Source organism: Esox lucius, chromosome 15 (genome assembly GCF_011004845.1).
Source record: "Esox lucius isolate fEsoLuc1 chromosome 15, fEsoLuc1.pri, whole genome shotgun sequence".
Taxonomy (NCBI): Eukaryota; Metazoa; Chordata; class Actinopteri; order Esociformes; family Esocidae; genus Esox; species Esox lucius.
In genome coordinates, this window is record NC_047583.1 from 12,924,089 (window position 1) to 12,937,700 (window position 13,612).

The 13,612-nt window shown below is 44.3% G+C and overlaps 1 protein-coding gene across 1 annotated transcript in view; it reads right to left on the reverse strand.

Annotated features, from left to right (window-relative positions):
* Positions 1–5,178: 5,178 nt before the first annotated feature.
* akt1 (v-akt murine thymoma viral oncogene homolog 1) overlaps positions 5,179–13,612 on the reverse strand; it is a 39,755-nt gene continuing 31,321 nt past the window's right edge. Inside the window, exons 10-14 of the mRNA XM_010878955.5 lie at positions 12,863–12,991; positions 9,708–9,922; positions 9,525–9,612; positions 9,001–9,103; positions 5,179–7,694 (exon numbers count right to left, since the gene is read on the reverse strand). Coding sequence (XP_010877257.1) covers positions 7,615–7,694; positions 9,001–9,103; positions 9,525–9,612; positions 9,708–9,922; positions 12,863–12,991 — 615 coding nt within the window. The 3' untranslated portion in view covers positions 5,179–7,614. The remainder of the gene's footprint in view (positions 7,695–9,000; positions 9,104–9,524; positions 9,613–9,707; positions 9,923–12,862; positions 12,992–13,612) is intronic.

The following is a 13,612-nucleotide window of genomic DNA, read 5'->3' on the forward strand; positions in this document are numbered from 1 at the left end:
AGACAGTTTTTATTTTCAATGAAGAGTTGCCCTGGCGCTAGCATTGCTCCGGATGCATTGTACGCAATTTGAGTTGGATGAGTGTTAAGTCATGAGTGTAAGGTCATGTGTATTGCGTGTATTGTAACATTATGGGAATAAAACATATGTTTGATTATAATAGATCTCATGTTGCCAAATATAGGCCTTTGGAGTTAATTTAGCGATTTCTCGGAATTTAGTCGAGGTTTTAAAAGAAACGTAGCCCAATTTACTATTATCCGAAATGTAGCCCAATTCACGCCTATCCAACCACCCGGGACAGATAATTAAACTCCCATTGTGTGTCTTTTCAAAATCGAATGTTTAGGCACTTCCATAAAAGGACAACAAGGACAAAATCTAATAACAGAGTACCTACACATTTCTTAATATAAATGTAAAAAAACTGAGGGATATTATTGAACTGCTCTGATTTCTAACTTATTTATAAATTATTTTACAAGTAATTAAATCATCTAATCTCAAAGTAATAAAATGCTTATGTAAATAAGTAAAACTTTTACAGTAACAGTATTTGTGAATTTGTGCTTCATAAACTGTTGGTAAACTTTACAGAAACTCACCCACATGGAGACAGTATTCCTTTGAAATTGCCAGATGCAGTCGATTTCACTATAATACAGTGTTGCATACATGAGACAGGTGTGGGATTCTTTTGACTGTCAGGCCAGTGAAACCAAGGATAACCTCCTTCCCGGACACTTGAGCCGCATTCATGTCCTATGGGTGATATTGGACGCTCTAGTTCTCTATGTGACGTATAACTTGAATTAATTTCCAATTCAAGAGTTTTATGTAGATTAATTTGCTATTACCGATTTGCTGAGTTGTTAAATTTCACCATGGACCTTTCACCCTTTCAGCAATAATGCCCCGTCTGAACTCAATCGAGTAAGGTTGTGGAATACTTTCTTCAGAAACGATTCCAGTTTGAAGTTCCTGGGTGAACTAGCAGTATCATAAGAATCAGAAAGACATCAGATTGCCCTTTGGAAGACCCTGGGATTAAACCAACTTCCACAATTCTCCAACTGTGATCCTTGGATAACTGTTTACCTTCCAAACTGTCCTCCTCACTATGCAGGACAAAATAGCCTTTGGTCATCGTCCAGGCAGTTTGTTGATTTTAACTTCTTAATTATTGCCCTAATAGTACAGATGGATATTTTCGAGTGTGTACAGTAGCTATTTTTGATAATCACAGTGTAATTTATGAAGGTCAACTTCTGGAAGTACCATAGCCTGTATTCTCTTCAGGAGAAATAGAGAGCCAGTTCAGCCTATGGCAGCCCCTCAATAGCAAGGCTATGTTTTTTCCTCCCCTCCCCAATTATTTGATGTCCAATTTGCGATTATGGGCTTGCTTCATCCTAGCTTCATCCTAGCCTAACTCCCAGCAGGTTTGGTAGAATCAAAGGTCAAGCCAAACATTTCTGCTTCTTATCACATTGCTCGCTCAACCGGGAAGTATTCTCCTGATCCTGAAAACAGAGAGCGCATCCACGACTGAGCTTGCATGTGCCCGACTTGTCACAAGGTCACAAGGACTTGCTGGAGCGCAGTGAGGCAAGGCATCCCGCTCTGACATCCATCTCACAAACCCCTGACGTTGCTGGGCCAATTTGTCCCACCTTCTGACTGTCCCGGGCCCTGTCCTAATGCCGCAACAAAGATTTCATCCCTGGTTACAACGATGATGCTGTCATCTTTATTCCCCCCTGCATGCATTATATATATATATGTTTTTGTTGTATACAAGGGAAGCAGGCTAGATGTGGAGTTTTCCCATTATGGGAATCCTTGGTTGATGAGCGTCTCTCAGAAAATCGCAGCTTTTTGAAGTTACTGGTGGTGCTTATGTTCATGCCGAGGTAGGTATCATTTCTTCGCTTTAGGGCAACGGTGTCTTGGTGTGAATTTACACCTCTCCTTTTCGTCAATGCCCGCCTTCACCGTTTTACCTTTCCAACAGGAGCCTAGATTGGTCAGTGGACGGTGGGGGTTGTTAAACTGCTGCTATACCTGCATTTCAGTTGCACATTCTACCTTGCACCTTCAATTTGCCTACACTGCACATTTAGAATTGCCATTTGTACTTGCATTTGCCCTCATTGCACATTTATTCATCCCACCTATAACATACATTGTTCTTAATTTTTTCACTTGTACATTTTCTGCAATCTTCTATTTGCACTTCTGGTTAGATGCTAACTGCATTTCATTGTACTGTACTTGGTCAATGACAAAGTTGAATCTAATCAGAATTAGCTGTGAAACTTTTTATTACCTCCACTAGATGGCGCTCTACCACCGATTAAAGCATTTCAAACATTCCAGTTGCAGTAGCCTAGGGTGGTCTAGCGGTTTAGCAGCTGCCTCCAGTACACACATACAGCTGAAATATATTTGATTCCGGCCTACTAGTACAATCTCTCCGCTTTCTTTTTATCATGCTCTACTTTATCAATCAAAGCTTAGAAACACCCAGAATTATATCATAGTAAAGCTGTAAATGCTACCAAACACCAGCAAGAATGTGGTTTAAAAATAGAGTTAACAGCTCACTTCTGTAGGTTTTCCATAGCCTAATGTGGAGGCAGGTGCATCTATCGGTAGGCCTGACAACATAGTGTAACAGTTGTATGAGTTGGTTTGAACACATCTGGGGCAACACAAAATATTCAACCTTACCCATGTTTCCCTGTCCTCCCTTAAAACAGTTTTCACTCAGATAGCACCTCTGTCTCATGGCAGTCCCCTTTTGTTTTCCTCACGTTGAGAGCCATGACAAAGAAACCCGTCATCCCTGTCAATCCTAACATACCCTCCTACAGTGGGGAGAACAAGTATTTGATACACTGCTGATTTGGCAGGTTTTCCCACTTACAAAGCATGTAGAGGTCTGTAATTTCTATCATAGGTACACGTCAACTGTGAGTGACGGAATCTAAAACAAAAATCCAGAAAATCACTTTATAATTAGCATTTTATTGCATGACGTATGTATTTGATACATCAGAAAAGCAGAACTTAATATTTAGTACAGAAACCTTTGTTTGCAATTATAGAGATCATACGTTTCCTGTAGTTCTTGACCAGGTTTGTACACACTGCAGCAGGGATTTTGGCCCACTCCTCCATACAGACCTTCTCCAGATCCTTCAGGTTTCGGGGCTGTCGCTGGGCAATACAGACTTTCAGCTCCCTCCAAAGATTTTCTATTGGGTTCAGGTCTGGAGACTGGCTAGGCCACTCCAGGACCTTAAGATTCTTCTTACGGAGCCACTCCTTAGTTGCCCTGGCTGTGTGTTTCGGGTCGTTGTCATGCTGGAAGACCCAGCCACAACCCATCTTCAATGCTCTTACTGAGGGAAGGAGGTTGTTGGCCACCATCTCACGATACATGGCCCCATCCATCCTCCCCTCAATACGGTGCAGTCGTCCTGTCCCCTTTGCAGAAAAGCATCCCCAAAGAATGATGTTTCCACCACCATGCTTCACAGTTGGGATGGTAATCTTGGGGTTGTACTCATCCTTCTTCTTCCTCCAAACATGACGAGTGGAGTTTAGACCAAAAAGCTCTATTTTTGTCTCATCAGACCCCATGACCTTCTCCCATTCCTCCTCTGGATCATCCAGATGGTCAGTGGCAAACTTCAGACGGGCCTGGACATGCGCTGACTTCAGCAGGGGGGACCTTACGTGTGCTGCAGGATTTTAATCCATGATGGCTTAGTGTGTTACTAATGGTTTTCTTTGAGACTGTGGTCCCAGCTCTCTTCAGGTCATTGACCAGGTCCTTCAGTATAGTTCTGGGCTGATCCTTCACCTTCCTCATGATCGCTGATGCCCCACGAGGTGAGATCTTGCATGAAGCCCCAGACCGAGGGAGATTGACCGTCATCTTGAACTTCTTCCATTTTCTAATAATTGCGCCAACAGTTGTTGCCTTCTCACCAAGCTGCTAGCCTATTGTCCTGTAGCCCATTACAGCCTTGTGCAGGTCTACAATTTTATCCCTGATGTCCTTACACAGCTCTCTGGTCTTGCCCATTGTGGAGAGGTTGGAGTCTGTTTGATTGAGTGTGTGGACAGGTGTCTTTTATACAGGTAGAGTTCAAACAGGTGCAGTTAATATAGGTAATGAGTGGAGAACAGGAGGGCTTTATAAAGAAAAACTAACAGGTCTGTGAGAGCGGGAATTCTTACTGGTTGGTAGGTGATCAAATATTTATTTCATGCAATAAAATGCAAATGTATTATTTAAAAATCCTACAATGTGATTTTCTGGATTTTTGTTTTAGACTCCGTCTCTCACAGTTGAAGTGTACCTATGATAACAATTACAGACCTCTACATGTTTTGTAAGTAGGAAAACCTGCAAAATCGGCAGTGTATCAAATAATTGTTCTCCCCACTGTATATTCTGGCTGATGAGGGCCTTTCAGGCTGCTACATTTGTAGTTGGGTATTGGCAGCCATGGGTGTGAGGTGAGGAAAAGCACATCGAAAGTCCTTTCCTCAGAGCCCTCTTCCATTACGCAAATTACTTCTGATGACATCAAAGTCGTTCTTCCTGTAGCATACCCCACACGGAGGGAGACACCAGTGATAAAAAATAAAGCATATAGGGTTTTCAAATCATAAGAGGTTAAGAGAGGAAACCAATGTACAGGGAGATAAGCGAAAGAAGCTGGAGTATGTAACTGACAATGTGTCGCCCAAGCATTGTTGGTAGTGCAGCTGGAGCCAGGTGAGGTGCGGTTGTCAGGTGAGCCCCATGCTGGGCACAATGGTAGTCCTGTAGTGAGGAGCAGCGCCGCTGGCCACAGACCGACTGAGAGCCTTGGCTGTCAACATCTGCTCCAGAGACCGGACCATCTGGGTCTGGCCCAGGTTAGCTTCTCCTCCAGCTCTGAACAGCTGCAGCTAGAGCCAGACAGACAAATCCAAACTGTCCTGTTGAAGTACAGAAACCGGGCCAAGGCCAACTCTAACCTATCAGTATATTTTTTTTTTTCCTCAATCCAATCCAAAGAGTAATCAAATCAAGCTTGTCCTACACCTCTGGGTTAGTCGCTTCAGGTAAGTTCTGATAGGATGGCTGAATAATAAACTGAAAAAAGCTTGCACAGATTTAGTTAAGACCATTTTATTTAAACAATTCTAAAGAAAACAAAACAGTATAAACACTGTGTACAAAGTTTATATTATTTGTTTACTAAAGCTGGTGTCCTCAATTTCAATAACATGGAAGGGCATGTACAAAAAAAGTTAAAGGTATAAAATACACTTCCCTATATTCAGAGGACAACAGTAAAGGATGGCGGTGCATAGGAATAAGCAACAATCAGATCTCACAATTGAAAAGTTGTTTGAGAAACAGAAAGGTGAAAATAAAAATAAAAAACCTTCACATTCGTTAACATAAGATGAACTTTTGTATAGTGATTATCAGTCATATGAAAACATCGCAGTTTTCTGGAAACACTTATCTGAAAACTGTGCTTACTTAAGATTTTCCACAAAAAGCATTTCCTTGATTCTCAGTTCATCTACAGAAATCTGTATAGGGATTCTAAATTACACAAACAAGCTTTTCATAGTTCATAACTTTCAGAATTGATGGTTAGCGAGATGCTGATTCAGTCTTATCCGGCAGCAGTGTAAAAAGTACAAATAAGTGTATATACATGTGTTGGTGTAGGGAAGTGCATAGCATTGGCACAGTCAAACCTACTTCTATTGCTGGTTAGCTATAAATAACAACTCAGAACCATGTACAGGGGAATGGAACCCACCTTTACCTATAGAGAAGATCAACTTACATCCCCCTGAACCACAACCCAGTTTGTTTATGTGACCTCATTGAGGTTGCAGTGACTGCACTGGGCGGAAAACACCCAATACTGTAGAAGAGAAGGGAAAAAAACAGAGAGAAGATACACAAGATTCCCCAATAGAGCAGAAACGATCAGTACCTGACTGACCAGTTCACAGGGAACAAGTGTTTGTGTTTGGAACAGTCCGGTCTGTAATTATTTAGACAGTGATACATTAGACAGTGATACGTTGTGTTGTTTTGGCTCTGTACTCCAGCACATTGAATTTGAAATGAAACAATGACAACAAGGTTAAAGTGCAGACTGTCTGCTGTAATTTGATTGTATGTACATCCATTAATCGTGAACAGTGTTTCCAATATTAGGGGAACAAAAATACAATGACTTGCACTGAAATTTCTTTGGTCCTCGTTTTGCCAGACAATAGCAACTGAATCCAAAAGCAAAGCCTAGAATCAAGACTACACATTCACAGATATCTTTTACATTCACTGATGATGCAAACGAACACACCTCCCTTATACGAGACAGCCTGGCAGCCAGTTGCCTAAATACAATTGGTACCTTCAAATGGGGAGGACTATGTACAAAATATCAATTTCTATTCTAATTGGTTCATTCGATATGGATGCAAATATCAAAGCTGTGTGTATGAACTTCAACCATATTTTCATTGTGTATTTTAAATCCAAAGCGTTGAATTAGAATGACAATACAACAAAACCTGTGTCACTGTCCAAATACTTATGGACAGCGCTGTAAAAATCAGGAAGTCATCATGATTCAAGAATATAGTTCAGGGGGTTTAGTGTAGGTCTTGTCTTTTCAATTGGAAATTAATAAATTATTGACCATGTAGACAGTTTTGGGATTCACTGACCACAAGTTTGAAAACATTTACTGGTACATTATGCCTGTTCCCAGAACCAACATTCTTTCTCTCTGCCACTGTATTGCAAAATCTTTGAATTAGATTGAGTCCATAGACCATGTAATTACCACGTTTTTCTCTTCTGTTTTAAGGCATAAACATTTTGATACTCTCATTCATGAAAATATTTGTATGAGAATCAATCATGTTCTGCAACAATTAGGTACGCAGACGTATTCATTGCACTGATTAGGTACATTCATTGCAGCCCAAAGAGTTTCAAAGTGTTGGTGAAATATTGACAGTGTAGTGTGAAAGACTTGATAAAATATCAAAGACTAATCTACCACTACATAAAGTAATTGTTATTGCTGTTGGTCCATAATATTTGTATTATACCCCCCCCCCAACATTTAGGGCAAATGTTTACCTTGGGAATTGTATGTGACAAATGTGTGACAGACACATGGAAACAGAAGTCAAGGATGTAGCCATCAAATTCTAAAGATAAATAGCACATAGCTGCATGGCCTCCTTTTTCCTATACTGTGGTTTTACTTGAACGAAAAACATCACGCTTGTCTGATTGTACACATCAAGACAAGAAGGAAAAGCACAGTAGTGTTATTTCTCTCAGCATTAGAAAAGTTTTAGAAAGCCACAGAAACAACCAGTTGTTTTTCATTGTTGTAGTTTGGAATATTTTCCCACATGATTACTGGACCTGCAGATGTCTGTTTAAGAGCACTGTCTGAAACACTGATGACAAAGGTTGGAGTGAAAGCCACAGTATAGTTGGATGTGCAGTCTGGTGGGGTGAGGGGAAATGGTGGGACCAGGGCAACGAAAGGGGGATGTTTAGGCTGTCCCACTCGCAGAGTAGGAGAACTGTGGGAAATGGGGTCTCCGTTCACTATCAAACGACTCCATGTGGTCATCTGGGTGGGGAGAAAGGAGAAAACTCTGTTAGTGTATAACATCATTCTAATAATTATGGATGCACTGACATACAGCCCAGCACGCTTTTTACGGTAGCACATTATTTACGACCGATTGTGCTTCCGTCTGAATCAACATTCAATCTGCTTGAGTCATTTTAATTATACTAGTTTTTTTTGTTTTTTTTTACTGGAGATGTGTCTGTGACATGCACAGACTGATATAGTAATGTAGTCCAGTGCTGTTATTCATTTTAATACCAGAAAAAGATGTTCAGGGTCCCTTATTGTATTTGCTATTATTTATTCTCTGTTGTTTTACCTTATTTACTATGTTTATATTCAGGCATTATATAATGCACAATTACAGAATTAGAATCTATATTTATCATATAATTTACCCTGTCCATGACCGTGTATACTGGCACAGAAATGAAAAAAACATATGCGTACCTACCAATAAACCCGAGAGTTCCAAAGTTTTGGTCAGATATTGACAGTGTAGTGTGAAAGTCTTTAAACTAAAATATGAAATAAGCTCAGGGCAGCGTAGGCATACAGTGTTCTACCGCCACCATGTGAGGGACACAGAACATCATTATAAACATGGTCCAGGAGAGGACACATGGAGAATCCCCATTCTAATTTTCATATTTGCATTAGGGAGATTTAAAAGGTCAAACTCTGAATGTTTTTTTTTTACTAGACTACAACAACACAGATTTACCATATACATCATGGGCCTTTTGCACATGGAAATCAAGTGCACCTTTAAAATGATCTCTATCAATGAATTGATGGGCAAAGCTACAGGGAGTACCCAAAACGTCCTTACTGCACCTAGCAATCTGTGAGAAAGACGGAAATAGGATTGCACTGAAAGCTGAGACATGGGGCTTTCTCCACATTATCTAAAAAGTACTTTCCCCCGAAAATGAACATTGACCTTTGCTGCCATCATGTGATCATTTAGAGTTCACCAAAAGTTCACCTTTTTCAGAGAATCTTTGAAGAGGGGATGAGGAATTTGTGAGATTCTGAAACCGAGTAGGTGGTTATCATATTCTCCACACAGTGTTGACATTTAGAACCACTTATCTTTACTCAGTCTTACTGACTGTGACCATCACTTTAAAATACAGTGGGACGCAGGTCCAATGATCCAGTCAAGGACAGAACTGTGACTGTCTACATAGGCTTGTTATCCTGTCCTCTGTGAGTGGTGTGTGTGTGGGTGTGTGTGTGGGTGTGTGTGTGTGGGTGTGTGTGTGGGTGTGTTGTAAAGTCACAGGGAGTGAGTTGATACCTTGTCCCGGCGGCGTAATAGTGATGGTCTGTGCTGTGAACTCCTCATCAAAATACCGCGTGTCTGTTTCTGAGGTAACCTGGGGCTTGAAGGGCGGGATCAGCTATGAGAGATGAGTGTAAACCATAAACACATTGGTACATCTGTTCTGTCAGTCATATAATAAAACAAAATGGTCAAACACGTTTCGCACCGCACGCTACATTTGGTCTTCTCCTTTTAAAATGCATTACATTGCCTCAATGTCAAAATTGACTATTAGCTTTCATTTCGGTGATTGTTAAAAAGTTGGACAGAGTAAAGAGACAGTATAAATATAGGCCAGTTTACATTTTTACATGGTTTAGATTTTGTTTCGGTCCTTTCAATGTCAATTCAGATCTTATTTCTTTTATTAGTCCAATCATCCGTTGGCTGCATTTGATCAAGCCCTATGTTTGGCAGTCCCGGCGTAGACCGGGATCCTAGTGAAATCCGTGGGCTTTGGTTGTCTTCTGTAGTAACAGAGTGAAACACTGATCTACCTTCTTCTCATAGACATCTTGCCATTCAATCCCAGCAAAGAATTTGTGTTGCATGATCTCCTTAGCATCATCCTGTCCACCACCTAACCTGGAAGGCAGATAAGGCAACACAAGGTGAATACAGACAAAATCAAGCCCTCCTCTTGTGTACGTAACATGCGGAGGACAAGAGGATACACACACCGCTGCTTGGGGTCTTTCTTGAGCAGGCCAGACAGGAGAGAGCGTCCGTCAGGGCCCAGGGTGCGTGGGAAACGGATGTCCTCCATGAGGATGAGCTCAAACAGCTTCTCGTGGTCCTGGTTGTAGAAGGGCAGCCGGCCACACATCATCTCGTACATGACCACGCCCAGACCCCACCAGTCCACCGCCCGGCCGTAGTCGTTGTCCTCCAGGACCTGGACACAGGGTGACCACAATCTCAGTCTTCCCGAACACCCTCAGAGGAGGGGTGAACAAGCCCTGGTGGAGATCCGCGATATGAGACCAACGGGAAGGCAAGCAGGAGCCTCTTCAGCACTAAAGCAGCGTCGCTGGAGGCATAAACACTTTATATTGTTGGTTTAGATCTCAGAAACCCAGCTATGGGCTAAGTGGTTAGAGATTAGATGAGTAGTGAGGGCCATGGCTCTTAAAGCTGTAAAGAACCCTGTGGCCAGTGCACCCCATCCCCCCACCCCCCTTCCTCTGGTCTGGGCTTTCTGAGCAGCCACAGCCAACACTGACTCGCAGCTCACATTAGAAGCAGGGGTAGAGTTTCCCCTGGAGCCCTGCATATTTAATCACCAGAGGTCTGCAGAGCGCGGAGCACACACCACCATGAGAGAGGCAGCGGCTGAGGGCTCTAACTGGGCCTGGAGGAGGATAACGCCTGGCCAGTCCGTGGCAGCAGAGGTCCCCGTACTGAACACTACCACGGCGCAGCCCTTGGACCCAGAGGTGTGGGTTCAGACAACCGGGGAAGAAGACGTGTTCACGTTAGGTGCTATCTAGCAGTCTGTTGAATGTCAGCACAGTCTTTCAGTCACAGTAGCAGGTCTTTAGGACCTGTAGTTGGGGCAACGGGCACCCGAAAAATGTTGTAGGTGAAATCAAGCAACAGAAAGAACAGTGTGTTCTTTAAAACACCAAGGGTTATATTAGGTGACACAGACTGGTCCAGGAATAGATTCCTAGGTAAGGGGCAGCCTAACAGAATTAAATATGGACCTGAAGGTACACAGACCCAGGGAGAGGAGGCAGGCTGCACAGATGGACAGACACGGCTGCAAATGGAACAAAACCCAAGTGTGTTTGTGAGCATGTGGGCGGGCGGGGTGCGAGTGCGTCCGCGGGCATGCTGCTTGGCGCTGTGGTGAGTGGCAAGGAGGACTCGGAGGGCAGGGGTAACGTGAAGCCAGCGCGGTGCTAGGATTACTGGACCGTCTCTATTTCCAGCGCTGCTGTCGTGTGATTCACACCGCGCGACAGCTGGGCCTGCAGCTGCCCCATATATGTAGAAGAGCGCCACAGCTGTGAAGCTTCCAGGACCACAGGAGCCAAGCTCATCCCTCACACACGTAACCAGGGCTGCCTGGACCAGCTCCGTTACACCGGCCCAAAGGACAGCCCACTGCAGACTAGAGAGAGGAGGGGGAGGAGAAATATACCCTTGCTGTACTTTTCCTTCACTTGATACTGGCCTCTATCTTACTCTGCCGGCCTCTATCTTACTCTGCCGGCCTCTATCTTACTCTGCCGGCCTCTATCTTACTCTGCCGGCCTCTCTCCCTTTTTAACAGACACACAGCCAGTGTCCCAGACACGTATTGCAGTCACAAATGGGATTCCCTTCACTCTCCTTTGCCTTGTTCATAAATTGTTTAAAATCAACTTCATTACAGGACTCTTTCACAGCGGATTAGGAGAAAAGCTTCAGTGGGTGTGCTCTAGAGGCAGGGTTACACACAGCCCTCGGCTGGGCAGTGGGTCTCTCCTGGCCTGGAATATTCCCAGACGTTACAGCATTCCTGTGCAGCACACACAACAAGGTCATTGTTTACTGCAGAACAACCTGTAACACTGCCTGGCCATGGCTCCATAGAGACGCTCTGTGGTGACCCGGTCTCCACGGAAACGCCCCCAATGTCTCCGCCGCCAAGAGCTGAGCTGGGGTGTGATATGGTGCCACTGGTTATGCTGCTGTGGTCAGAGCTAACGGAAGAGTTTAAATGACCTGTTTAGGGAACATGACTCAATGGTCATGGGCGTAAGCCAGCTGTATGTACTTGATCAGGTTGATCCATGATGTCTAACTGTATGTATTAGATCAGGTTGATCCAAGATGTCTAACTGTATGTATTAGACCAGGTAGATCCATGATGTCTAACTATATCCACTAGATCAGGTTGTCCCAAGGTAAAGGAATATGAAGATGTGAGATAGGAGGGGCCATGGGAGGCTGTTGCTGGGGAGAACCGACATGAGGACAACAGGCCCAGAGCATGGCCCTGACATTGTCCAGGTCAGAACAGACATCCTGGGCAGCAGTGGGCTGGAAGCAGAGCCAGGAGCAGCTGTACCCAGGCTGCCTTTTCTCCAGGGGCGGAAGCTCACGTTTTCTGAGGGACAGCCAAACCCCCCAGCAAATTCCAAATGAAGGCTAAAAACAACGAGCCGGCAACTGTGTCAACATGGCCACCCTTCTCCCGGAAAGCATTCTTAAGGCAAGAGACAAGTGGGTTGGCAGAGACACACACACACACAATTCCCTATCACGTTACACACCCCACTCCAATGCATACCTGCACGCAAATGGGGAGCAGACACCCCTGTAGTCATTCCATCAAGACCAACAAATATGGGCACAGCCTTCCGTGTCCTAGACACATTACAGTCTCATCAGCCACATGTCCCACGCTGGAGATCAGACAGACATTTAGGAACAGCTGTCTCACAGCCTCTCTTCTACATAGCCTGCGTGGATTGGCAATACTCCTGACCAGAAATATTATGTTGTTGTGTAGATGAACATACCCCCTGCAACACAGCTCTTCTCTTCAATCAACTGTGTTTATATTTATTCATTTACCAACTGTGTGTTACTTTATTCGGTTCTAATGAGTTCAAGTCAACTGTTATAGTGTGCTCAGGAAACATAGCTTAAGAGTGTGAGCAGACAGACTGCACGTCGACTTGAAAACATATCATATACATAACATATCACTGCACGTCGACTTGAAAACATTTTGAAGACGCAGAAGCCCAGACGGGCTCAGAAGCAGGCACCCTACACTTATGGTTGGAAAGCCAGACTCCATGAACCCGCGTTTTGTGATTGAACTGTGAGAATACACCACCTCCGGAGCCAGGTACTCAGGCGTCCCACAGAAGGTCTTCATCGTCGCCCCGTCCGTGATGCCCTCTTTACACAGGCCGAAGTCGGTGATCTTTATGTGTCCGTCTTTGTCCAGCATGAGATTTTCCAGCTGAGGGGAGGGGACAGAACGAGACAGGAAACGTCAGCATCGGGAGTGGCGGTGAATGGACCTGACTGAGGCCCTTGTGAAGTGGCTCTAGGTCGGAGAAGAATGAGCTAGCAATGCATGGCCTTTTAATATCAGCGCGTCCTCCCAGTAAAGTCACCTGGCAGCTGTAGCTCACACGTGGCCAGCAGTACCAGGCAGGCAGGCCAGAGTCAGCACATCCTACAATCCTGCTACCCTGGCATTTTCAGGAGAACCTTAGCAGGCTGGGAGCCTGCCTCATAAACCCGTTGGGAGAGGAGTGGGCGGGGGGGGGGCTATGCTGACCTGGCTGCTATAGTTTCATCAGCTGGAAGAAACAGGGCTACAGATGCCACACTCCCTCCCTTCTGAAAAAAGGCATATCAGGCCTCCGCTACCTCGGCTCTTATTCTACCACAACAGCCAACGTAGTTTCAGTATTGGACCCTCCCTCCAGTAACAACTTCATTACAGCTGGACAGAAAACGTTGGAAGGCGGGTGGGGGGGGGGGGGGGGGGGGGGGGGGTGGGGGCTGTCAATACTACACACATTGTCAATATTGTATCCCTGCTGCCAGAAGCGGTGGTTTATATCCGGGTCTC